General features: G+C 52.0%; 9 protein-coding genes across 9 annotated transcripts; 4 read left to right on the top strand and 5 right to left on the bottom strand.

Annotated features, from left to right (window-relative positions):
• Positions 1-74: 74 nt before the first annotated feature.
• On the top strand, positions 75-4,147 carry N7539_009504 (ATP-binding response regulator; the record flags this gene model as incomplete). The annotated part of the gene is made up of 5 exons (XM_056939099.1): positions 75-301; positions 400-631; positions 736-2,015; positions 2,097-3,814; positions 3,912-4,147. 5 exons carry the CDS (start codon positions 75-77, stop codon positions 4,145-4,147), a joined length of 3,693 nt encoding a protein of 1,230 aa, XP_056785594.1.
• A 2,043-nt stretch (positions 4,148-6,190) lies between these two features.
• On the top strand, positions 6,191-7,711 carry N7539_009505 (alpha-L-arabinofuranosidase B; the record flags this gene model as incomplete). Its single annotated transcript, XM_056939100.1, has 1 exon — positions 6,191-7,711. The coding sequence occupies one exon, from the start codon at positions 6,191-6,193 to the stop codon at positions 7,709-7,711; it is 1,521 nt and encodes a 506-aa protein (XP_056785595.1).
• Positions 7,712-8,226: 515 nt separating this feature from the next.
• Positions 8,227-9,887, bottom strand: N7539_009506 (cytosine permease; the record flags this gene model as incomplete). The annotated part of the gene is made up of 3 exons (XM_056939101.1): positions 8,227-9,332; positions 9,397-9,613; positions 9,678-9,887. The coding sequence occupies 3 exons, from the start codon at positions 9,885-9,887 to the stop codon at positions 8,227-8,229; spliced, it is 1,533 nt and encodes a 510-aa protein (XP_056785596.1).
• Positions 9,888-14,397: 4,510 nt separating this feature from the next.
• N7539_009507 (Endo-1-4-beta-xylanase B) lies at positions 14,398-15,371 on the top strand (the record flags this gene model as incomplete). Its single annotated transcript, XM_056939102.1, has 3 exons — positions 14,398-14,539; positions 14,611-14,816; positions 14,886-15,371. The coding sequence occupies 3 exons, from the start codon at positions 14,398-14,400 to the stop codon at positions 15,369-15,371; spliced, it is 834 nt and encodes a 277-aa protein (XP_056785597.1).
• Positions 15,372-16,257: 886 nt separating this feature from the next.
• On the bottom strand, positions 16,258-16,536 carry N7539_009508 (uncharacterized protein; the record flags this gene model as incomplete). The annotated part of the gene is made up of 1 exon (XM_056939103.1): positions 16,258-16,536. The coding sequence occupies one exon, from the start codon at positions 16,534-16,536 to the stop codon at positions 16,258-16,260; it is 279 nt and encodes a 92-aa protein (XP_056785598.1).
• Positions 16,537-17,038: 502 nt separating this feature from the next.
• Positions 17,039-18,729, bottom strand: N7539_009509 (allantoate permease family MFS transporter; the record flags this gene model as incomplete). The annotated part of the gene is made up of 4 exons (XM_056939104.1): positions 17,039-17,470; positions 17,539-17,941; positions 18,013-18,436; positions 18,504-18,729. The coding sequence occupies 4 exons, from the start codon at positions 18,727-18,729 to the stop codon at positions 17,039-17,041; spliced, it is 1,485 nt and encodes a 494-aa protein (XP_056785599.1).
• Positions 18,730-19,810: 1,081 nt separating this feature from the next.
• N7539_009510 (DUF1445 domain protein) lies at positions 19,811-20,819 on the top strand (the record flags this gene model as incomplete). The annotated part of the gene is made up of 2 exons (XM_056939105.1): positions 19,811-20,229; positions 20,303-20,819. 2 exons carry the CDS (start codon positions 19,811-19,813, stop codon positions 20,817-20,819), a joined length of 936 nt encoding a protein of 311 aa, XP_056785600.1.
• A 121-nt stretch (positions 20,820-20,940) lies between these two features.
• N7539_009511 (putative C6 transcription factor) lies at positions 20,941-23,000 on the bottom strand (the record flags this gene model as incomplete). The annotated part of the gene is made up of 2 exons (XM_056939106.1): positions 20,941-22,158; positions 22,239-23,000. 2 exons carry the CDS (start codon positions 22,998-23,000, stop codon positions 20,941-20,943), a joined length of 1,980 nt encoding a protein of 659 aa, XP_056785601.1.
• A 1,042-nt stretch (positions 23,001-24,042) lies between these two features.
• Positions 24,043-25,862, bottom strand: N7539_009512 (cytochrome P450; the record flags this gene model as incomplete). The annotated part of the gene is made up of 4 exons (XM_056939107.1): positions 24,043-24,417; positions 24,503-24,825; positions 24,924-25,557; positions 25,644-25,862. The coding sequence occupies 4 exons, from the start codon at positions 25,860-25,862 to the stop codon at positions 24,043-24,045; spliced, it is 1,551 nt and encodes a 516-aa protein (XP_056785602.1).
• Positions 25,863-26,325: the final 463 nt, after the last annotated feature.

Below are 26,325 nucleotides of genomic sequence, written 5' to 3' on the forward strand. Positions count from 1 at the left end.
CATTCTGCCTCTACTGCCGACAGTGCAACGAAGGAGTTGGGGGGAAGAGGTGAACACACAACCTCGTCGCCAAGATGGGCAATTTGACGACCGACCAGGATCGCACGGGCGACTCCCGCGCCCGCGAGTTGTTTCATTATTTCCAACCCGATAATCCAGCAATGCTGCCGACGAGCCAAGTGGCCGCCTGCGATGCCAGTTCATCCCTGGCGGCCAACAACAAAGGCAGTCCAAACTTGGTCTTGACTGCGCTCGCGCAACTCGCCGCCGTCAAGTTGCAGGCGCAGCGGGCGATCATCAGGTAAAATCGGCGCCGTAACCCGTACCGGGGACCTAAGCGTCACCCCACATCCTCCTCGGACGCTCATATCATGGAAGCTAATGCACCGACGCTCGCAGCTTGATCGGCCGGGAGACTCTATACGTGGTGGCGGAAGCATCGAGGTCGCTTGATCTGACGAACCCTGCGTACAATCCCATGTCAGATGACGGGCTGTGGATGGGATGCTCGAATGGTCCCGTCACCGGCACATTGTGTGAGGTAGGAAATCTGACGAAGTCTCCATCCTATGAGGACGATGATAGAGAGGGACACGAATCTGCCGGTCTGGGTCGGGATGCGCTCGGTCTAGTAGAGCCTGTCCTGAGTCCCTCAAGCTCATCAAGATCAAGTCAGAGAGACGCGATCAATCTCCGGATACAAAGCATCTTGCTAACGTTACAACGGTGTCGTAGGCCACGGTTGCCCTCGAGGCAACCCCGGAACAGCCGCATCCCTTCTTCGTCGTCCAGGACCTCCAGGAGCACCCAAAATATCACCAGTTGCCGTGTGTGGCCGGCAGTCCGCACTTTCGCTTCTATGCGGGCACGCCGCTGAAGACTACCAACGGGGTCAACATTGGCAGCCTCTATGTCATCGACCCGCGGCCACATCTGGAATTGAACACTTCGCATCAGACCATCCTGGGCGGTCTCGCTGACACCATCATGGAATACTTGGAGACATCGCGACAGTCACTAGAGGCCAACCGGCTGACCAAGCTGTTGGCGGGTCTGAATACCTTTGTGCAAGGGGAAGCTGAACCCGACAGCTGGTCCACCTCCGCCAGCTCCAGCGTCTTTCCCCCAACGGCACAGTGGGAGGCCCGAAATCGATCCTCGAGTGTGACGAGTCAATCTGCGATCGAAGACGCCGGTAAGGTGAGGCCGTCCCCGTCCCCGTCCCCGTCCTCGTCTCCTTCGCCTTCGGTCATCGAATCAACAGCCATCAAGCCCGCCTCCACACCAGCGGCTACCTCGCGGACCACGTCTCGGTCAAAAGCGGACATGGCCCGGAGCCTTACCGATCGCACCGACCGGACCTTCCAGCGCGCTGCCAAGACCATACGGGAAAGCCTAGAGCTGGGTTCGCACGGCGGAGTCGTGATCGTGGGCACCACGGACGGTGCGGACGAGGATTTTAACGAAGGGTCCGATGAAGACAAAGAGCGGACGCTGGCGAAGGTCTGGGCCACGTCGCGTTCGAATGCAAGTTCTGGGACCGTGGAGAATGACCCCGAGGTGCTGCCAGCAATCCAAATGGACTCACGGTTTGTGCGTCGGATGATCAGACGTCATCCACGCGGCGGACTCTGGTACTTCCAGGACGAAGCGCTTTCTCTATCCTCGGACGAGGACGGTGGTTATTCAGAGGGCAGCAAAGTTTCCAGTCACCCACCGCCCCCTTATTCCTCCTGGGCATCGACGTCGGACCGTCTTCGCGAAAAGGACCTACGGGCTCTGGAGACCTACTTCCCAAAGGCCTCCAGGATCATCTTCTGTCCTCTCTGGGATACCCTCAATTCTCGTTGGTTCGGTGCATGTTTCTGCTGGAGTAGCGCCGAGACGCGGGTCTTCAGTACTCACGTTGATTTGGGTGGTCTGATTGGGTTTGGGTCATCATTGATGGTCGAACACAGCCGCATACGAAGCCAGGAGTCGGCTGTCAAGAAAGGAGACTTTATCAGCACCATATCGTAAGTCCGCCCAGTGCAACTTGTGCACTTGAGCTCACGGTTCCCTATCCACCCACGCTAACATGAAATGCGTTTTCACAGTCATGAAATGCGAAGTCCTTTACACGGCATACTTGGTGCGAATGAGCTGTTGTCGGAGCATATCCGGTCTGAATTTGGATTACGACTGCTAGACACAATCCGTGCGTGCGGCCAAACACTCCTCGACACTTTCGAACAAATCCTTGATTTTGCCAAGATCAATTCATTCGACAGAAATTCGAAGAGACCTCGGTCCCCTCATCGGGCTGGCCCACACTACGTCGACCAAAAGTCCCGTCGAGCGCAATCCTACCATCTCTGGAAGTTGGTGAACGTGGTCAGCGTCGTAGAGGACGCTGTGGAGAGTGTGTACTCAGGGCAGCTGATGTCAGGCTCGCTGGCCCGCAAAAGCGCATGGGGCTTCAATCAGGAAACCGACACAGCCGCCGCATCTGGAACTGTGGAGCGTCAGCGCTTAGAATTAGACGTGATCATCGAGGCCCCCGCAGAGGATTGGCTCTATTTGGTGGAAGCTGGAGCTCTGCGTCGAATCGTCATGAACGTCTTCGGCAATGCTATCAAGTATACCGAACACGGGTCTATCACCCTCCATCTCGAAACGCAAAGGCCAAAGAAAGGCTCCCCTTTGCTGATTTTGACGGTATCGGACACGGGTAGAGGAATATCTCATGACTATCTGCATTCAAAGATCTTCACCCCATTCTCGCAAGAGGACTCCATGTCGCCCGGCACCGGACTAGGACTATCCCTTGTCCGTGACATTCTCCGGTCCCTCAATGGAAGCATCACGATCAAAAGTCAACTTGGAGTTGGAACTGTCGTTAGAATGGCGTTCCCTATCTTGGATCCCACACAACCCGACTCGTCCACTGTGAAGCCTACTTCACCCGTACCGTCTCCGCCCCTTCCTGACGCTCTTGAACGCGTGCGCGAAAAGCTTGCAGGTAAATCTGCCGTGATCCTGACACCGCCAGATGGCAAGATGTCGGCTCCATTGCGAACGATAGGGCAGTACGCGACTGAGTGGCTGGGTATGTCGATGGTTCCCTCGTTGACCACATTCCCTACCGATGTAATCATCGTCGACGAGCTTAACATTAGCTCCCTTCCTGATGCTCACCGTGCAGCCCTAATTCTCATCTTGTGCCACCGAAGACCAGAACTCTGGAATCGGATGAAAGCAACTCGCAAACAATTGCCCAATTCTGTGTGGATCACTCTTCCCTGCGGCCCACAGCAACTCGCGCGCTCGATACAAGCCCACTGGCAAGCTCAGGCTCTCGAGAGCTCAGCTGTGCTGGCGATGATGCCTGAAGGTGCCCAACTCACAGCGAAATTAGACCCCAAACAACCTAAAAATATTCTGCACCCGCCCTCGCCTCTTTCCTCGCAGGATCTGCAGCAACGTCTTGATTCCGGTTCCAAAGCACCTTGCGTGGATGATGAATTATCGGATCTCCCCGAACAGGCTGCGGCTCTGTCTCTTCGTCCCATCGATGCTCTCACTACCCAGGCCAGTCGTCAAAGCACTTCGGTTAGTGTAATCGACCACGCTTCCAAACTCGGTCGCCCACTTCCTGCCCGCGCATCTAGTAGTCTTCGGATCCTGCTTGTGGAAGACAATGCCATCAATCTGGCCCTACTTTCTAAGTTTGTATCTCGCTTGAACCCCGCCACCCTCGACACAGCGGTAGATGGCGCGAAAGCTGTGGAGCAAGTCTTGAAAATGCCAGATGGATATCACTTCATTCTGATGGGTAAGTCACAATTCATTCATCCACCACAATCAGTCTCTAGAGGTTCAATCCGCTCGACGTTGTATGAGTGTCCTTACTCTCTAACCGTGAAACGCAGATTTATCAATGCCGGTCATGGACGGTTTCACGGCCACGCAAAAGATTCGCTCTATTGAGAATGATCGAGGAACATCGCGTCCGGCAACCATCATCGCTCTTACGGGCCTAGGGTCCAGTGAGCACATCCGGAAAGCCTACTCGGCTGGTGTCAACGTCTTTCTGCGCAAACCGTTCTCATTCAAAGACATCAAAGGAATCTTTGAGCACGAAGCTGGCAAGTCTGAGGTCACCTGAGATTCTCTAGGCGCAAACCAAGAGTTTCCACAGTATTCCACGTCATCTGGACAGTCCATAACCCCTATTGCGAGATCGAGACGAAGTCGAGTCACAAACTCTGATTGCCCCTCGTCGCGACGTGAACGTCGAAACCTCGTCGGCAGATAAGTCGAATTTGGGCTCTTTGGAACACCAACCTGACCAGGTATTGCTCGACCAGTCGCAGTGAGGCAGCTGGAGCTTCTCCGTGGGCCTCGATGGCTTCGCGCGGCGAAGTCACGGGCCGCCCCTCGGGGGTTTTGAAGGCTGGTTCTAAGAAATGTAGGAAAGGCGGGTGTTATCGTTGCCTATTCCTCCCCCTGACGATTCTCCGGGTCGCCTAAAGAATGGACATTTCCCATCCTGTCTCACAGCCGATGCAGTTCAGGGGAACCATGTGCCCTCGCACAGAGCACTTTCGGGGTGCATCTCGGCACTCGGTTAAATTTGTCCTTCATGTCTCCTTTGGCGTGGAGAGGAGAATCAGGGCGTTGAAAAGAAAGATGAAGACTTGGGAAATTCTCCGGTGGCACCCAGCGCTCCCGCGGGAAACTATACCGAAATTGGACACGCTCCGGCTTGTGGCGCCGTTCTTCAGGTCCTCAAGCTAAATCTAAATTGTGGAACAGCAAAGGTACAAAGCTTTTCTCCCGATAACTATGTCTGATACACAATTCTACAGCAGTACCTGGACCGCACTTGCGAGAAACACGACGAAGTTGTTTCCAGTCATTTGACCCCCTTCCTGCTTGCTGAGTGGGTGCAGGTGTCTCTCATCTCAGGTTCCGCAGGCTAAGGCCAAGCATGATGCAGTTCACAAGTCCAGTAATCTAAATTCCCGACGGAAACCCGACGTGGGCCTCGCTACGAGCGGGAATTACCGGATTCTCCGGTCATTTTACTGAACTGTTAAGTCATACCGTGACTTGGGGTATATGTACATATCGGAATCGCATTTGAGGATCTGAGTCAATGATCCAGATTCCACCTCGAAATGACCTCTGTAGTCGTACCTAGGCCATATGAGTATCGCCCAATATAAAACGAGCGCCGTGGGAAAGAATTAACCGTGATTCCGCGTGGCTCAAGGTTCACGTGATGATTCGCATTCTAGTTGCTAGCACCCTCGTCATGAGGATGCACTTACTCTGGTTTACGCGGCCACCGATCGACAATGCAACTTCAACCCCGGACTCAAGCAAGGACCAAGCCTCCCCCGCTCCCGCCTTTTGCACGAAAGTAAAGCCCACGTCTCTCATCCCCGCTCCCTTGGTGAAGCTTTGTGGGGTCTTCCTGGCAAATCGCCGAGGGATCGTCATCGCGCGTTACATCCCTTGACGACTCTTCCAGGAGAGGACCCATATCCCCGTCCCGGTTCTTTGGATTCGAGGGAACAATCCCGAGTGAACCTTCCAGTCGTTCGACCAGTCTGTACCTGATTTGGGCTTGTCAGCCCTGGCACCATCAACACTAGCATCGATCTGACTGAGGAGAGTACTCCAAGCTCCCCACGCACGCTCTGGCCGAAGCCCAGACTCTAAGAAAGTTGAAAGTAGAAGGAATCGATCAAATTGTCGTGGGCTTTGACTAATCAACTTTGTCTTCCAATTTTCGGGATCGATGACAAGCGCCAGGCTACTCAGTCGAGGGATCAGCAACATTCTGCAAATGTCCGGCGCTAGTGAAATTCAAAAATGCCGCGACGCAAAACAGGTCATGCGCCTGTCACCCAACTCAGAACATGGCCAACCGACGTGCATGAAGTGATGGCATCGAGAGAAATCAATTGGAGGAAATAGCAAGGCTCCTGGCATCATGCACGATGGTCCATCGGCTAGGTTGGCTTGCTTGGCGTCCATAGAATACTTCGATGCGATGGTATAAATTGGTCGAGATGCTGCTCTCACGAATCCCTACATCTGTCTCAAACATCCCCTTTCAATTGATCACACAGCTGCCTTTGGTATCAGTTGTCACTCTTGCTCCTTAGTGTCCATTTTCTGAATCCTCCCAGCTGTCAGAATGCTCTCTGGATGGAGTCGTGAGCAGGTCTGGGCGCTCGCTTGGGGTCTCGTGGTCAATGGGTCTCTGGTGTTTGCTGGACCCTGTGATATCTACTCTGCCGGTGGCACCCCTTGTGTTGCAGCCCACGGCACGACTCGTGCCTTGTACAGTTCCTACTCAGGGGCTCTGTATCAAGTGAAGCGAGCTTCAGATGGTGCGACGACTGATATCGCTCCATTGTCTGCAGGAGGAGTCGCCAATGCTGCTGCCCAAGACAAGTTCTGTGCCAGCACAACCTGTGTCATCAGTGTGATCTACGATCAGTCCGGCCATGGAAACCATCTCACTCAAGCGCCTCCGGGCGCCTTCAAGGGCCCGGATGTCAATGGGTTTGACAACCTCGCCAGTGCAATTGGCGCGCCTGTGACACTGAACGGACAGAAGGCTTACGGTGTCTTCATCTCACCAGGCACTGGCTATAGAAACAACAACGCCAAAAACACTGCCGTGCGTGACGAACCAGAGGGCATGTACGCTGTCCTTGATGGCACTCATTACAACGGCGGTTGCTGCTTCGACTATGGCAATGCGGAGACCAGCAGTACCGATACTGGCAACGGCCACATGGAAGCCATCTACTTCGGTGACAACACCGGGTGGGGGTCTGGTGCCGGAAGCGGGCCCTGGGTCATGGCCGATCTCGAGAATGGCTTGTTCTCAGGTCGGAATGTGAAGCAGAACACAGGGGATCCATCCATCAATTATCGATTCCTCAGTTCCATCGTCAAGGGCGAGCCAAATCAATGGGCGATCCGTGGTGGTAATGCGGCGTCCGGCTCGCTGTCAACCTTCTACAGTGGTCCTCGCCCCAATGCGTCCGGGTACAACCCGATGAGCAAAGAAGGAGCTATCATCCTGGGTATTGGCGGTGACAACAGTGTCAGTGGCCAAGGAACCTTCTATGAGGGTGTCATGACCTCTGGGTATCCGTCTGATGCCACAGAGAACGCAGTCCAGGCGAACATTGTTGCTGCCAGATATGCCGTGGCGCCGCTTTCCACCGGGCCAGCTCTCAGCGTGGGCTCGTCGATTTCACTGCGCGCCACCACGCCGTCTTATACCGACAGATACATCGCTCATACTGGCTCCACGGTCAACACGCAAGTCGTCTCCTCTTCCAGCTCCACGTCTCTGAAGCAGCAAGCAACCTGGAAGGTCCGCACGGGTCTCGCCAACAGCGAATGTTATTCCTTCGAGTCGGTCGACAGCCCCGGCAGCTTCATCCGTCATTACAACTTTGCTCTCCTTCTTAACGCGAATGACGGCACCAAGATATTTGGCGAAGACGCCACATTCTGCACGCAGCCAGGTTTGAACGGACAAGGCGATACTCTTCGTTCGTGGAGTTACCCTACTCGTTCGTTCCGTCATTTCAATAATGTTCTTTATGTTGCGAGCAACGGCGGTGTGCAGGACTTTGATGCCACTGCTTCATTCAATAACGACGTCAGCTGGGTGGTGGGTGCTGGATTCGCATGAGCTCAGCCCACATCGCGGCGTAGCCGCGAGGCACTCTCGCGCTCAATGATGTCGACGTTGATATCTTTCGCTAAACTGATTTCTTTTTGTTTTTCCAGGAGTTATGAGGACCCAATGTGTCCGTCAAACTTCAAACCGAACAAACTGTACATATGTGAACGAGAGAGACTAGACAAGAAGATGATTATGACGAATGTGACGACTTGCGTATATCTGAGTTTGTTGGCGCGAGGAATCTGCCCTGATCCTGTAATTTCCTAGAGATTCAACATGCATTTCGTGATCTATACCCAGCATCGGCTATAGACTGCGCATTTACTTTGGCAGGTCCAGGTTCATCCAACATGAAAGAAAGCGCTTGATGGCTTGGGAATCAAGTTATGTGTGAAGCTGGCGTCAATGGCGACACCGTCGAATGAGCTGAGATGCCCCATTGAAGGCACTTTTGCACGTCTCATGTACATAAGGCGAGCTAGTCCCTTCTTTCGTGGTGTCGTATTCCTCGTGTTCATGTTTCATCTTCTAACAATATGCAGCTCGATCGGTCGAAGGACAGCATATGAAACGGCTGCGAACGCAAAGCCAAGTTCAAAACCAATGTCACCACCCGACGGCGCAGTTCCTGCGAATTTCGCAAGTGGTCCCACGTACCAAGTTTGGCTCATCCCAATCACCATGCCAGCGATGCCACAGCAAAAGGCTAGCAATGCTGCGATTCCCAGAGGAAGTTTTTCTTGCATGTCGTAATACTCGGGTCGATACCCGGAGAAACCTCTGCGAAAGAGGAAATGCTCTGTGATACCGACGCCCTCGTAGATGGCCAGCCAATATCCAATGAAATGCATGAAATTCTCCAACACAGACTCGAACGAGTTATAACCAGGAATGGCGATGGCAATGTAGACACCTGTGGCAACAACCGTCCACACGAAACGTGGCACATGTCGAGTCCAACGTCCCATAACCATCAATGTAAGGGAGACTGAGTAGACATTTGGGCAGTTGTTCGCCACAATCGAAAGGGCCAAGATCACGACGCAGAACTTTCCGAACCCACCAAGCGAAGGAAATAGGAGGGCTCCAAGGAGACCACCAATGCCCGCGTCGTCGTAACCTTGTTGGTAGGCATTGTGGCCGCCGTTTTGCGCCATAGTCGTGGCAAGAGCCGCGCCCAGTAGCTCCGTGAAGAGAAGGGTCGGGAAGATGCCCAAGAACGTGGCCAAGAAGATGTTGCGACGGGGTCGATTGCTGGGTTGATACACTGTGTAGTCTGCTGCAAAGCTGGTGTAGCCTGTACCAAACCCAAAGACAGTAGATCCGTAGGAAAGGACTGCTCCCAGCTCGGCCTTGCCAGCACCCATTGGTGAATTGATAAAGTCTCCAGAATGTGCCAAAACACCTAACACCACAAGGAATACGATGAATGTTGGAATCCAGCTCCAGTATTCATACGCGTGAATGACACGATAGCCAAAGAAGACAATCAATAGGGTGCAGATAGCAATGATCAAGATCCCGGCGTACCCAGGTACGTTGGGGTTGACGGCATTGATCAATTGAGCCCCCACGATGATATTAGCGGCAGCCCATCCGATACATGACAGAACATTGAAAATAGCGACTGGTCGAAGATCAGTCAGCAACGAGGTCCCATGAATATGGATAAGAACTTGAGGTTTGCATACTCAACTTGACACCCCACCAGCCAAACCAGAATCGGGACAGGACCATCTGACGTAAACCAAAAGTGGCTCCGAAGATGGAGAAGAAGCAGACCGTCAGGATGCCCAGTAGGTTGAAGAAAATAATGACCAGGGCTGAGTCGACAAATCCGAGCTCGAACAAGGGCGCGCCTAGCACACCCACAGTGAACGAAGGAACCACCATGTTCGCTGCAAGCCACTGGAGCAATTTGCACCACCGAATTAGACAAAAGTTGTTAGAGGGCAAAAGATTGGAGCGGTACCATTGAGCTGATGTTCCAATATGAGCTATCCGTCCTCTCATTCTCGGGGACACGCTCAATTCCTCGCTGCTCGACTTTGATCAACGAGCTCAGTCGCTGAATTCTTGCAGACCACCTCGCTCCGGCTCCCGACGCAGGTTGTGGTCCTGCATCATTCTTCACGAGGAACGGTTCAACTCCCCCGGGGAGCTTTTCCATGTCAGGATTCATGTCCACTAACGGGTCAATCAATTTAAGGCAGAGGTCAATGAAAGTCCCCCTCACAATCTCTGGATTAACCAGAGAACACAAAGAAGAAAGAAATTCCAGAATATCTCAGGCCGATATACGATCGAGATGGCGAGAGTCACGATGCAGATTTTGTGAAAGTGGATCCACGCCTGACGGCGAGGCACGATCCACCAGAAAATCTTTCACGGTGGATCAAAACACATTTCGCAATTCACACATTTGCGCACCAGGATTGATTGCTTGTTAGACATCCTTATTCACAGGATGGTCTTAGAGGATTCCCTGACGGCTCGCTGTGATGCGGTAGATGACGAGATGAGCAAGGTTGGCGGATGGACAATATGAAGTTTAAATTAAAACTTTCGATTTAGATCTCGTATGATCGACGGCAACTGACAAGACTCACGTGACTACTGGGTCGCTCAGCCTACAGCTACTCATCGGCTTCGACAAACGAAGAGCTAAAGACTCCCTTGGACGTTCGATAGTTGGAAGAAGTCATTGTTAGCTCTCAAACGAGACTCGTGCTGTTTCCGCTAGAATTACTGCGATCCCGACTCTCGGCCCGTCTACTCGTTTAATGCAGCTCGGCACCGGGTTTTGCTGGCCCACTTTGCCGCGCCGCGTGGCGATTCACGCGGACGTCAACAATAATGTCGTCACTCTCGTCCTCTGGCAGACAATGGATTTATTTTGCTCAGCAACCATCTTGACCCCAAAAAGTTCCAGATCATTAACTTCAAAACAATGAACCTCAACACAATGAATGGACTTTCATTAGTCCCTGAGCGAAACATCAATGATAGTGCAGGGATCACCTCAATCTTAGTCATATTTACCTCTTGATATCTAACCTTACCTCAGGTATGTTCTAACTTCCGTTCATGACATTCCAGGCCGTAGCTGGGAGACATTGATATCGAGGTAACAAATCCTCCATTGAAACTTATTCGGTAGGGCATCTAGGGCATCCATGCAATTCTTCCACACCTAGGCGCAGGAAACTTGGAATTCCTGCAGAATCCGAAGCTTCTACCCGCAGTCTGCCAACTCATCACCAGGGTTGTGTGTTTTATCGGGCGACGGGCTTCCAATCAATTAGTTAGACAGAACTGGGATTACCTATAACTGCGAACGACTCGACTGCTCATGCCTTGAATCCTTACGAGTTTAAACAAGCTCTGGCAACAGTTCATGGCTATCTACAATCACACACTGAGTCGGGCTGAGCACATTTTGCTGTTAAGTTATATTCGTACTGCATGTTCAGACTGAGAATAATGACAAACTGCATGTGTCAATGTCTATGCTTATGAACGTCCTATCGCTCGATCGTCACTGCTGGGTCAGGATCCTACCGACACCGAGACGTCTACATATGTAGTAGGTACCTTAACTTATACCGTGGACTGCCGCATGTTGAACCATGGATTGCTCCACCACCCATAGTGACGTTATCCATCTCCGCGACGGAGACTCGAGGAATTCTGAATTCTTAAAATGAATGAATCTTCCCTCTTAGCAGGTTGCAAGCATCTGTAAAAGAGCAGACTTCTCGGCAGGGGTGATGGTCAATTTATGTACTGACTTGACCTTGACCTACATTTCCGCATAGGTGCAATGATACGAAGCTGTGTCCATGTGAGCGTGTTCTTATTCGAAGATTCTTGGCGACACTCACTCAAAGGATGTTTCCATTGCTCTGGGCCCCTATCGCCCTTGGATTCATTCACGTTGTCCGTGACAGCTAGGAGTTGCGGGTTGACCAGATCATTCGCAAAAGCCTGTCGTTCTGCTGTTGTCCATGCGGATGCGCCCGACTAGCCGCGCAATAGGTATATGTCAGTCGTCCCCCTAGCTGGCACTATCCGGCTGTTCTTGTTGACTGACCTTCCAGGAATTGGACAAATGCACCAAATGATCAATGTCTACATCGCTGGACCGGGTCCAGGTGCCTCCGTCATATGGGGAGATCCAGGTGCCACTGGTACTGCTGCACCCACTGGTGCTCTGACTAGCTGCGGAACTTGAGGATCGGCAGTCTTGAAGAAGAAAACTGACCACCTGGGCCAATACTGAGATGTGGGTGGGTAATATGAGTCGGTGTGCAGGAAAATAGAACACAGGCATAGTAGTACGGAAGTACAACATTCCATCCTCTAACCTCGTGCCCAGATTGGTCATGAAATACTGCGAAGCCTCGACTTGAACTCGGCGCAACTTGTACCACTCAATCTGGTACCGCTGGCGGTTGGCTGGTTACCAGATATGATGCTCGCCCGTGTGCAATCTCTCGCGTTTTTAGTGAAGACGTGAGTTTCGAGAGGCCGATTGAGGGAATAGTGTCGGTTCATTGCCTTATCGGCCTTCAGACATCCCCACTGGTTTAGCAAGTAAATTTGAATTCCTGAATCTCACGAGCACAAGCGCGGTATCCCCAGCGTGAAGGAGGCTCTTCATTAATAGCGATCTAGCCTCAGCGGACAAGTTTTGCGACCGGGGCCAAATCCATTCAAAAGAATTGAGTAGTCGAGCTAGTTCCCTCAGAAAGAAGGGCCGCTGGACATGTTCTGCCAAAAGGTAATAATTTGCCAACTCACGTACAGACCTCTTCGCGCCTGCCCGTGAGGTTCGAGGTACTTCTGTTAAGGGCGCAGGCGAACAAGTGAGCAGCCACTTGATCGTTCGTGATCGCAAACTCTACCCTTCAAGTTCTCAACAGGGATACAATAGATAGATGCTCGACAGCACAGGGACCGACACGGAAATTTTTTCGCTCGCGATGGAAGTCCTGCACATGAGTGACTAAGGCTGCGGCTGAGGTTTTCATTTCAAAGGCGAACGGACTACTCTGCCGCTGGTGTCCAACATGAGCGCCTCCAACGCATGCTGAACCTATTGAGCTCGCATTCACCATTCATTAATGGACATTTGGTCTTATATTCCCGGTATCAGGTCGAGTGGCTTGAACGTCAGAAGTTGGCTGTCAAAAGCAGTCTGATCGAAGGTCACGAAATTGCAGTTTTGCAGACATGCTGACACTACACCACGGGGAGACCTTTCCAACCCTCGCCAAGGTCAAGTCGCGCGAAATGCTAGCATCGACTGGTTAGCTGGGCAATCAGTGACCCAGATTTGAAGTCCCGATGGCCCTCATTGCCCGGAGTGGGATCTATGTATCCCTTTGTACCGAACTTGAATGCTTCGCTTATGATTCGATTGATCGCCGCTCACGGTATCCGAAGCCGAAGCCTCTGGGCTTCGGATTGAAGGGGAAAAACCGAGTCTCATAACGAGCTTCGTGACTGTCCGTGACTGTCCGTGACTGTCTCTGTCTGGGCCTTGATCCGAGTCACTCACTCGGGCCTTAGGATGTGCTGGGGCTACTTGGTCAGTATCAAGCTTCGAGCATGTCACTCGATCGGGCATTCTCAGGTGAATTGTGACACTGATGATCAGTAGCAGGAAACAGATTGCTCATCCGGGTTAAGATCCAGTAATTGCCTGTCTCCGGCATGACGCGGAAACTGCCGATGGCAACCTCTTTAGGGATCCTGACCTCATGGCAGATGTCGGGACTCGGGAGGCGTTTCTTCAGCTGCCCTGGACCCGGCAGAACCCTGGTGAATCACAGGTTGCAATGTTGTATCAAAGACAGGGGTAATCGTGCACCGTTCATGATTAGCAGAACAAGCTCGACGATATTTACACTCAAGACAATTGATGCATTGTCTCGACCCCAGGTCGGCGTTCCCTCCGCGCCGTACACATCACGGGCATGCATCGTGTGCCACCGGGAACTGGTGTGTTGACTGTTGGGGGCGTTGTGAAACGGACAAGCTTTGTGCAAATGTGGGGTATTCAGACGCTAGCCGATCTGGGAAATCTACATGAAGTTTCATAATCAAGGTTGTGCTCTCCACGATTCTTCAAGTCGGCAATTTAGCCGTCACTGTATAAGCTTTTCGGGTTCCACATCTGCCTCTGCTGCAGAATGTGTTGACTCCGTGAGGTCCAGATCACTACAGGTGTGTTCCATTTGGCTTGCCACCCACTGACAAATGCTTCTTTTGAAGCGGATGGCCGGGATCCCTGCAGAATGAAGTCCCCCCGGTGGGGTTGGACCATCTTGAAGGATCCTTTAGGCTGTTTCAACCCCCCTGAATGTTCATCTCACTCTAATTGAAGGTCCTCGGCTTGTTTCGACCATTGTTTCATACAGAGACAGGCCATGCCTGGAATCACCACGACTGATTAAAGGCTATTCGGATCAAGCCTTGCATGCGTTTCGGCTATGTGATGATGTGAGTGCCGAAGGAACCGTGGAGGAAGTTGAGGAAAGGACTATAGAGATCAAGGTATATAAGAAAGAAGTCCTCCTCCTCGTCTTGAACAGGTTCATCTTCTCGAGCACAAACCTTCCAGTGGCCTCAACAGTCGACAAAGCCCAAATAATATCCCAAATCGGAAAGGATCTGTTTCACGCACAATGTTGTCCTTCACCACCGCTTTTGTTGCTGCGGCAGTCGCAGCCGGCGTCGTTGCCAGCCCGGCGGCATCTCCCGCCGCGCTCAGCAGACGCAATACTCCCAACGGCCAAGGCACCAACAACGGCTTCTTCTATCAGTTCTGTAAGTGTGCTCCCGCACCATCTCCGTCGAATTCGTGAAGGATATACGGACTAGGCTGACTCGAGGATTAGGGGATGACGGCTCAAGTGGCGTAACTACCTACACCAATGGAGCTGCCGGTGAATACTCGGTCAACTGGCAGAACGTTGGTGATTTCACAGCTGGCAAGGGTTGGTCCAATGCCCAGCCCAGAACGATCAACTTCTCTGGTAGTGTGAGCGCTTCGGGCAATTTCTATCTTGCCGTCTACACATGGTCAACCCAAGGCGAGAACTACGTAAGTCACTCTGTCCCACGCCGGCAGACCTCTGCTGCCCCGTGTGCTTGCAAGCTAACTGCGATGTAGATTCTCGAGGACTACGGCAGCTACAACCCTTGCTCTGCAGGCACCAGCAAGGGCACACTTCACAGCGACGGTAGTGACTACGAAGTCTGCTTGGTCAACCGCGGCAACAATTACCTCCAGAACTGGTCGGTCCGCAAGAACAAGCGCTCATCCGGTACCGTGACCACAGCCAACCACTACAACTACTACCAGGCCCAGGGTATGACCCATAACCCCCTGAGCGCGGCTGCGTATCAGATTGTCTCGACCGAGGGCTTCGGGAGCAGTGGTTCGGCCAAGATCACCGTCTCCGAGGCGAGTGGCTCCAGCACGGGTTCAACAGGCGGTTCTGGTTCGTCGACGACCACCACCGCGTCGTCGGCCCCTACCACTGGCACCTGCGCCCAGATCTGGGGTCAATGCGGTGGCAGTGGCTGGAATGGTCCTACTTGCTGTGCTTCTGGTACCTGTAAAGTTACCAACGCTTGGTACTCCCAGTGCGTCTAAACATGCAGGCCATCCAACGGTCATGGGCTTCATTGCAGAGCAATGCATTGAATGATTATCCTGCGGCGATAAATCTCACTGTCAATGCAACCATTTGATTTTGTCGATTCACCGTTCAAACCCTGTAAATCTGTGTACGTGTTGGAACGCTCGCCGTGGTCATGGTGGAAATAGGCTAGCCTATACACTGACATAGGCGAGATCTTGTTGATGAGAGAAAATACTGAGAGGTATGGACGGAAAGCATTTTCAAGGCCATGATACGTTCTGCGCCAATCAAAAAATGCATGTAAATACATCCAGCTTCACAGACGACCTGCTGGAACTTGTTGTGGCCACCTAGTCAGCGCCGTTTAAATGAAATGTTGTGCCCGTCGATAATCGATGCTAGACAAAAAGATATAAGATTAGGTGGTACCGGGCTTAACTATGTAGAGGTGCGTAGTTGGGCATGTACTCGCTACAGGAGCTGCACAATTTGAAATGGTATCCATTTGTTTCTAGTCTTTTAAGTGATACTGACCCCAATCTGACCGTAGACTACAGCTCTTAACAAAGTTACCTACTACTCTTTAGCCCAGGTGTGTCATCAGAATTGCAAGACCATCATTCAAGCATCAAAGTTGACACATTTCATGTTGAAAAACAAGACGGTAACAAAGTACTGGTGTCAATCATTCTTGCTTATGCACGGAGGGAGTCTCCAAGATAACATGCTAGAACGGCGTGGGCTGAATTGCTGTGATTTTTTGTTTCGCCGGTTCGTCTCTTCGCAGAAGGCTCCTGAGAAGATGTCGCTTTAGCGGTTAGAAACTGAGACCTCGAGACGAGTCTCTGTTGAGCAGTCTTACCCAAGTCGAAGTCAGACACCTCCAACATCACAGCATCAGCAGCGCCTTCGTGGTCCACCGTATCGACCAGAGCCACCACCGCCCCATCCACCACCACCTCCATATCCTGAACCTCCAAACCCTCCCCCACCATATCTTCCACCGTATCTGCCGCCATGGCCCATCCCGGGACTCATACCGTATGTCATTCCACCATGGAAGGTGCGTCGGGGCGGAGCTGCCCAACCGCCTCCGACCGGAACGACCGCGACCGGCACAGGTCGCACAGGTCGCATCATATGGGAGCGTCGGGGCATGGACATGCAGAGACCCATGATTACCGACTTTTCAAGGAGATTCTTCGGGTGTACAGGATATTTCTGTCTTTTGGCGGTATGTTGATGCGCGATGTAAAGATAGCTCGATCGTCCCATCTACTCGGCCCGGCGTCCTACATCTAAATACTCATACAGCCAGCTGAGCCACCCGACCTTGTGACCTCCATTACTGACATAATGGATGCCCGCGCCTACTAAAAGTGTTGAATCATCAGTCGTGTGCGTCATGCATTCTTTCTTTCGATGAGACAGGCATTGCTCGTGGGCCGATCCAGGGTTTGATTTCCGCGGCCTGAAGCTCAAGGCATCACAGCCTGATCATCTAGTTCGAGGATCAGCCTCGTTCATCAAGCAGCCGTATGCGTAGTAAGAGCTTTCTTCATTCAAAGACGATATATTTGTGTCGTTTGCAAGGATCTCTGCAGTACAACAAATGGTACTAATGATCTACCAAAGAGGCTTCGTAAAAGGCGACGTCTAATTCATCAATGTACTTACCTTAGTAGAGATACTTGAAATCGACCGCGGCATCGCCGGTCTGAACTCGTCGGGTATCTTGGACCTCATCATTCTCGATCCGAGCTTTGACTTGATTCTCCCGTCGTAGATAGAATCCAAAAAAGGTAACACCTATCTGCGATACCACCAGTGCGCCGAGTGAGAACGAGTTGCCCAGCACATAAGGCGGGTTGCGATAGATCTGACCAGCGACAATGCCAGCACAATTGCCAATTGTCTGCTGAAGTCCAATCTCAAGCGCACGTCGGTACTGGGGGGCCACATTCACGTTGATCCATGCAACATTCAACCCTACGCCAGTATATGTCGAGATTCCGATCAGGAAAGTTGCGAAATATTGCACGGGTTTGTGTGAGACGGTCAACAGAAGAATGTATCCAACGATGCCGAAAATGTTTGATGCGAAAATGAACTGGGTGGAGGAGTGATATCCATCAGAACGGGCATTTCAAATGTCCCACAAAAGTAAATGAAACTTACCGAAGCAAATTTAGAATATCGGTCCGAACAGAATGCCAGAAATACAAAGACAGCGGCCGCCCAGATATAAACCGGAACCGTCAAGACGTTGCTCATCAACGTGTTGTAACCCATGCCCTTGAGAATGGTCGGGAGAAATGTGCTGAATCCATACAGAAGAATGTCTTGGCAGAACTGAATGAGACCGGAGAAGAAAAGCTTCGGATCAGTCAGGGCGATGCGCATCTCCTGCCAGCTGAATTCCTCATTGCCCATATATTTACGGCGCTGTTCATTGCGAACGCGCATCATCCACTTTTCTTCCTCATTCAAAAAATAGGCCTCCGCGGGGTTGTTCGGCAGGCCGAACCAGATCAGTACAGCACAGAGAGCGCTGAATATTCCCTCAATAATGTAGACCCATCTAAAATCAAGCGTGTCAGCATAGGTAAGGCTGAAGGGAAAGGAAATGACTTCGGAATGCAATGACAATACCTCCATCCAGCTTTGCCGGCAACTCCATCCATGTGAAGGAGTCCGTAAGCTAGCAGTCCACCCACAGCCCCAGAGATGGCAGCACAGCTCAGCAAGTAGGAGACTCTCTTGGCCTGTTCCTCACGCCGGTACACCATCGTCAGATACAGGTTCAGACACGGGAACAATCCAGCCTCGCATGCTCCGAGAATCAAACGCGTCGCATAGAGCGATGCCACCGAGTCGATGAAACCAGAAAAGACCGTGGTCAAGGACCAAACAATACAAAGTCCCGTCAGAATATTCCGAGGCGTCAGTTTCTTCATGAGAACAGCCCATGGCGACTCAAATAGGACATATGTGACGTAGAAGATGGAAATAGCCGTGGAGAATTGACTGTCTGAGGCACGAATGTCCTCAGGCATACCGGCTACCTTGACATTGCCTGTTTCATTCGGTCAGCTTGAGAGATTTGATTTTGGAGGTGCGCCAGCGACAGGTGCAGCTTATACCTATGTTCGACCGGTCTAGAAAGCATGACAGGTAGGTCAGCATGATGATAGGTACAAAAGCGATATCGAGTTTCATCAGTAGCCTGCGTTCCAGTGCCGGGTCCAGATGCACATCCAGGGCCTCTCCAGCGACACTGCCATCGACTGCTACGCTATCTCGCCTCTTGTGACCGGTGAACTTTTGCCCCACGGCAATATCGGCGGTTTGACTGTCATCAATAGCCATGATGCATGTGTTGATCGAAGACTCGACGGGAGGCTTGTGGCAGGGTCAACAGGGGCTCCAAATAGAAATGTCAAGTGTGATGCAGAAGAGCCATTGAAGCAGCTATGTACTCGTCTTGGGGCTCTGCATGGACTTATCAACACCTGCATACCAGCTGCTGCTGCGTCATGCGAGCGACATGGATTGAGGGGGGGGACTTGCTTATCGCCCATATACCCCAATTTCCGGATCCACTTCCCCCGAATTGTCCATAGTCCATACTCGATAGAGTCTGTAAGGTAGTCTCCGTACTACCTTATACTCGTCGGCGAAGTTCCTGGGTGTACCAGCGGGTTGGATCCGAAGGGATTCTCATCGGGCCGACAGACTTGATAGGCGTGGTGTCTCAGTCGCTGAGTGGTGAAGATTAGTGCACTGGCTCTGTAGCCCCTCACGACAACAGTCTCAATATGGAAAAGATGATCGGCGCGGTCTCTCGGCAGCGGAGACCATGCCAAACCATTAGATACCTTAGTACTGTACAAGGGTGCCTTGAAGCTCAAAGACCAGCTTTGGCCAGCAGAAACCACGGTCAGCGTGCAAGTTCAGCCTACCCAAGGACTAGCAGACGCAAACAACAATGTGGCCTATCTATCTACCTATGAAACCATGGCCTGCATTGGCCAGAGCTTTCCATATCATGAAACAACACTGGGTAGATAAGCGACCACAGGACAACATGAGGGACTCTCTCAGTTCCATCGGTAAGTGCATCCCGATGGAATCTACAAAAAGCAAGTGAGGCACAGACTAAAGTACTTTAGTACTACTGTTACAACTCTCTAGTATGTAATATGTATTACAACGCCTTAACTACTAAAATAGAAAGTACCGAGCTAGAGACCTAATAATACACTGAGTGACCGTTGTACCGCAGAGCCACGAGGCGATGCATTTCGGGCTCAGTTGTTAATCCTCGCATGTTCGGACCATATGGTTGTGACCCATTCGAATCAATGCTACGTTCGCTTCATGCCGTGAGCGGCGTTCGATGACCCCCGTGCGAAGGCGAAGCAGATGTGATTCTCATTCCTATTCACAAATGAGCCTGTACAGGCCTATATACTCTCCAGAATCCATCCGCACCCATAAGCTCGATCTGAAATCACTTGTCAACCCTCCTGAAGCTTCGTCGTCCATCGACTCGCCAGCGTATGAGGTTCGCCTCGCATGTCGCCAGAATACGATCAACAACACCGCGGGCTTGGCAACGGGCCATCTTCAGGCCAATCTGCTTGTTCGGTCGGCTCGATACGCAGGTGACTTTTATGACCTCTGTCTACGCAATCCAGTCTCGTGTCCGCTGCTGGCAATGTCCGCAAAGCCAGGAGATTGCCACGATGTTCGACCCGCAGGTTGCATCCAGACACCTGATTTTGACCTGCGCACGGACTTTCCCCAGTATCGTGTCTACCAGGATGGCAGACTTGTTGACTCGACTCGAGATCTTGTCGCACTATGGTCCGTTACGTTAATCATGTCGCATTTCTCATCGGGTGCTCCTTCTCCTTCGAGGATGCCTTGACAGCAGCAGGACTCCCGCCACGTCACCTGCAGACCAGGAAAGTCGTGCCAATGTACCGCTCGAGTATCTTCCTACTTCCCGAGGGCTTTTTCAGCGCAGGCCATTGTATTGTATCGATGAGACCCTACCGACTGGATCAGATCGACCGTGTCAGAGACATCACAAGAACATATCTGTCCCAGTTGCCTGGGGATGGGAAGGTGCAAAATCACTTGGGATATTTGATATTCGCAAGCCTGATTTTGGCGAAGTGCCCGACTTTGATCCCGACGAGGTGCCGATTTTCTGGGTAAGATCCCTCCTCGAGTCCAGTCGCCAATTTGAGTCCGTGCCTTTAGTCCTCATTTCTGATGCGTCATTCGACTGGAAGGAACAGGCGTGCGGCGTGACGCCGCGGATTGCGGTTGAGGCTGCCGGAGATCGAATCGACGGGCTTGTCTTTGCCCATGAGCCGGGTAACATCCTTGTGACGGATTGGACAGTAGCTGATCTTCACAATTTGCAACCAAGAATGGTTTGGTCGTAGGAAAATGAGCTCTCTCAGTTCACGGAGAGTTTTCAATCGCCTTGAACATTTTCACCTTGTGATTGTAGCAGCAACCAAGCATAGTTCAATTGAATATCCATAGCCACTCGGAGATGGTCCCCTAAAAGCAATCTCTCAATATGCTCGATAGCTCGTCTCCGTACTCACACATGAAAGGACCAGCTGCCGAGCCCTGCCAAGAGGGCTGCTCCGAGATGAAATGCGAAGTATCTGTCGTACTGAGCCCCCCGGGGTTCCCCAAAGCTTCGAACCACTCCATTAATTCCCTGGTCATTTGCATGCTGTCGGCCGGTATAGCCTGACTCGGGGTGCCTGTCTCTGCTGCTGCTGCTGCTGCTGCTGCTACCGTTGTGTTGAACGGTAGCGACTCAGACGAGGGATCGGGCACAGCCGACCGATTCATCCGTATTTTGTTGCATGGGGGTTTCTGAGCACCCCAGAGACCTAATCGAGGCCCGAGCTTCCGCAGGCTTCGCATCGATCTCCATAGCCGCTGGGAGACGTAGGAGTGCGTTGAAAAGCCTTTGACGAGATCCAAAGCGCAGTAGAATTCTTCCTTGCATGTATCGCTGAATTGGGACGGAGCTTGTGCAACTGCGAGGAAAAGGACCCCGATTGCAGAAACCAAGAACCAATTGAAAGCAACTTGTTGAAGCTGGTAGATATCCGAAGTCTCGTTCAAATTGGTAATGAATCGAATGGTGTCTTTCGCGATTTCAACTACCGTGGCGGACTCGGTGGGGTATCGAGCAACATGAGTCACCGTGTGCAAGACCGGTCGATATATCAGCATCCTCAGTTGATTTGCTCGCAAGTATAGCAACGCCTTTAGGCGACGCACACTGCGGGCTTTTCCATCTGCGGAATTCACCATCGTTCCAGTGAGGTGATTCAATCCCAATGAGTCGGGGATATCATGTGCCCAGCGCAAGACTTGCCAATCGAGATAATTCATTTCGTCTTTCTTGATTTCATTCTTGTTGTTGAAAGCGGAAACAAATTTCCACACCCTTGCCGCAAGTCGGCTGTACTTGACCATTGCACGAAGATACGGAGTGCTTTCCTCGGGCTCTGGCAAACTCGGGTCAATATCTGCGTCCTCAAGTGCGAAAGGCATGCCCGTCCCAAAGGACCAGCGCATGTCCAAGATGTAAATGGACCAAAACAGTCGCAAGGCTCGATCTCTACCAGTTGCCGTGATACTTGAATGTTTCAGAGACTCTGATCGATGCAGCCCTTTCTCCAGACACATTCGCTCCACAATTCCAATGGTGCGCCATGCAAGGGTCTCTTCGTCCATTTGGAAGTGCAATATGGACTGAGGGTACGATCAGCATTTCATCACAATTGCAAGTTCGTGATCCAAAGTCGGGTTGTAACTAGATTGTGCGAACTCACCACGAGAGTCAAAATGGTCATAGACTTGATCTCCGGTGAACCCCATACGCAGTCATCCTGAATTTCCCGTACGCTGTCGAGCAACGAAATAGCTTTGTCGCTCCGACCGCCTCCTTCAGCAGTCAAAGCGCAGGCCAACACCAGTTTTATAATTGCCATATCTTCATGGTCCAAGACGGCGTTTGTAGTGGGCCCAGCTTGCCCGAGATGCTGCACTTGGTGACCTGATCTGTCAAAAAGAAAGTGAACTTGCTCTAGCAGGACGGGCAACTCCAGCACGGGATACATTATGCCCATCTCCTCCTCGTACACAATGCACAAACGAAGGACTTCGCTTTTGTCCATCGTGTCGAGGGGATCGGCTGCGCGACATTCTCCTGCACGATGAGCTGGAGACAACGGAGAGGCCACTGGGGAAGGCTCCTGAGTCACGTCGCCGTCTACTCCGTCGAAAACATCATTTGGCTCCATGATTCCTCGCTGCAGCAAGCTTGTTTTGGCCAGTTTGAAGCTAAAATCAGATGTTGTTGGGCCTTGGAATGATGCCCTCGTGACTGTTGAGAGTCTTCGGTCACGGTGCTGTGGGACATGCAGTTTATCTCCGTGTGATCCCTTGAAAGAGCTAGCCCTACATGAACAGGGAGCGCCCGAAGACGAGGTGATGCGGCTGACTAGGTCTCTCACAGTCTTGTCGAGAGCGTGCATCTGACCTTGCATTGCACTCATTTGTTCAAGGAGCTGGCTGGGGTGTCTGCCGTTCATCGTTAGGGCTCACTTCATGGGCGCTTTCCAAAGACAGAACGAGCAGGTATGACTGTACCCATAAGTGTTTTCTATGCTCTCTTTGGGAGCACTCTCTGAGTAGACACATTCGATGTTTTGACGGCCGCAGCGATAACACGGTACTTGACCATTGCATTTTATCTTGCGACGTTTACAGTCGTTGCTGCGGGTCCTCAATGAGCTGGGATGATCCAAGAACAGTGGATAGTCTACAAAAGGAAGAACATACCAAGCACGAGCCGTGTATGTTCGCCGCTTCTTTCGAGGACGTTCATCACTTCTACCGTCGCTCTGGAATTGATTTAGGGCATCTCCAGGGCTCTCGTCTCCATCACCTGAAGTCGCTGTTCTCATAGCGGACAGAATGGAATACTTGCAAGAAAATCTGAGTGTTCAGTCAAGTCCTTACATCAAAAAGAGAGACAGCTTCCATTGAAGGGCCGATGTCAGCCCCGCCGGACCAGCTTTGACACTTTTTTGACCGAGCGGGGGATTCCGCGTTTCCAGAATCCCAGTCGCGGTCGCGCAAGGTTTCTCCATTCCCCGGAACCTCCACTTCACCAAGCCTCAATCTGGTAACTGAGTCTTTCCCAGTCCAGTCTACTGTCGTGGCAACGCTGGTCCCTCTTGACGTGCGTACAGGAACTCTTCGCAACCGTATGATTCTAGCGCACTCGCAGTGTTCTTGGTAATCTTACAACAGCATATACCCAATCGGTGTTGTATCAGAGCCATTCACCTCCGGATAGAGTTGAGTCTTTCACCGAGCAAATGAACACCCAGTCTCATCCTCGAGCGAGATAGATCCCACCTACTCGACCACGACAAAAGTTCCCACTCAGGTAGTACAAAATATGATGGTCATCGTGGTCCATGTGCTACCTGGAGTCGCAGCTCGGATGCAATTCCACTAGGTAGAAGACACCAAAGGTGGCGCAATCACTTCATATTCCTGTGCATTAGAGGGCAATGACTTTTTAGTATCGATCGACTTCTATTTCCACACCGCGATTATTTATATTCACAGGTCCTTGGTCCTCTCGTCACTCTCCATCATCCACTGCTTCAGCTTCACGGGATCCCGAGGGGTGAAGCCCACCTTAAATGGCTTGGGCTCCGTGGTCAATGCGGTTGGGATGGCGTTACACTCCAAAGCGTCCAAGATGGGCCGGTCTTCGGTCATCTTTGCAGGGACCATGCGAAAAGCAGTGATGAGGCGTAGAAACGCGGTGTAAAGTTCACGATTTGCCAAGTGTGATCCTGCACACATACGCGATCCTGCGCCATAACCATAATGAGGCGTACCGGAGGCCTCGCCGACGTCCAGATAGCGCTCGGGCACGAACTTTTCAGGTTGATCAAAGTGATCGGCGTCGTAGTCCGCGGCCCAGGCGTTCTGGAATAGCGTTAGCACAACGCCGGAAAAAACGAAGAGGGCAACATCAGACCCGGAGTGTGAGAGCGACAGGAGAAAGACTGACCATGAAGAAGGTGGTGCCAGCGGGAATTACTGCGCCATTCCACTCAATATCCTTCGTGCTTTCACGTGGCAAGCAGATCGGAATCACGGTCCAGAATCGTAAGGTTTCCTTGACCAAGGCTGTGATGTAGGGAACTTTTTCTTCCACCAGACATTTTTCCCAGGCGTCCCCGTCGGGATAGACTTTCATAATCTCCTCGAATGCCTTTGCTTGAACCCGTTGGCCTTCTTCCGACGCCAGATAGGCGATGCCCATGATTAGATTGCCGGGAACGGTATCTAGTCCAGCGGAGACCATGGTCAAGCAAATCGATTTGATTTCAGCTGTTGGTGGAAACTTAGCAAAGATGGCCGTAAACAAGCGAAAATACCGGTCGCTAAGATACGGTGCAATGCATCTAGGGGGCGTCGTCTGGACTCACCGTCATTCAACTTGGCGTCCGGGTCCTTGAGAATATTGCCAGTGATGCAAGGCTTGTCCGTTCCCTTGGCAATTTGATCCTTCAGCATGTCCAGGAGGAAGGTGAGATATTTGTCACGGCGCAGCCGATATGACTCTGCCTCGTTGTTCATCTTGGGGAGAATGCGGAGGAGCGGTATGTAGTCTTGCCAGTTGTTGGAGGTACTCCGAAAATTGGATACGCCTCGCTCGACGTCACAAATTTCCTTGAGAAGATGATCATCCACATTTCCCTCGATGCGAAACCCATAGTTGAGCGTGAGACTGGTGTTGAGAGCATATCTCTGAAAGTACGCTGTGGGGTTTATGTCGACTGTACCGTCCTGGCTGTCCCGATATAGCTCTTTGATGCTCGAGTTACTCTCCAGGTCAATGATGGGCATATACGACTGCGTGGCTGGGCGGTTGAGGGCCGTTGCGGCGGCCTTGCGCCGTCGCTTGCAAGATTCGTCCCATGGAGAGGTGCCAATAGTGAATCCTTGGGAACTGGAAACCACGCTATGGAAAGTGTGAAAGGTTGGGCGGGAAATCAAAGCCGACTGGTCCTTAATCCAGAGCTGTCGGACCGAGTCAAAGCTGTTGGCAAAAACGATTCTCTGGCTTGCTCGTCAGTCTCCCATGGCCAGCTCTACGCCACTCGCATGGGTCTGGCTGCACCTCTGTAAGGGCCTTGTTGACGTACCTTGTTGCCCATGCGAACCTGAAAGACAGGACCAAACTTTTTCGCCCATTTCGCGGTGACTCTGGCGTGTTGGTCGCCTAATTGCAGGAGATTGCCAAATAGAGGCACACCAGGAATCTCGGGGATGCCCTTGATCTTCGGCACATCTGTCCGATTCAAGTATCGAATCACAAGGTATGCCACCGTTATGACGGCGATGGCCAGCGTCTGTAAGGTCATGATGGTCCACGCGATCCAAACCTTGTGAATAGAAGTGCTCAAGTGTCAACTCGCTCGTGAGGGGTGGAGGGCCTTTTTAAGGCCGCACAGACGGTGTGCAGCATCTCGTCTCCGCCGACCTGGGAGGGCTACGACCCAGCTTGCTGCATCGGTCACTCTACGGGAAACTTCTGGCGGGGAAATCTCGCCGGGGTTGGCTCAAATCAAAGCGCAGCCAACAGCAGCAGCAGCAGCAGCAGCAGCGGAGAGCTTCGACCAGATGGAGACCTTCTGCGGATCGCCCCCGTCGGCGGAGGGCTCCACTGCGGAAGGAGGCTTCCGCCTTTCCGCGATTCATTAGTGCCTTAAGCCTTTAATAATGCCTTGAAGCCTTCTGCTAACCTCCAGGTCATGCACGCGTCACGTGTCTCTCGCCCTTTCGAGATGGAGAGAGGAGGTGATGACGTACCAGCAATGCAGAGTC

This window comes from Penicillium diatomitis (assembly GCF_028827545.1).
Source record: "Penicillium diatomitis strain IBT 30728 chromosome Unknown utg000018l_segment0_segment0, whole genome shotgun sequence".
Lineage (NCBI taxonomy): Eukaryota > Fungi > Ascomycota > Eurotiomycetes > Eurotiales > Aspergillaceae > Penicillium > Penicillium diatomitis.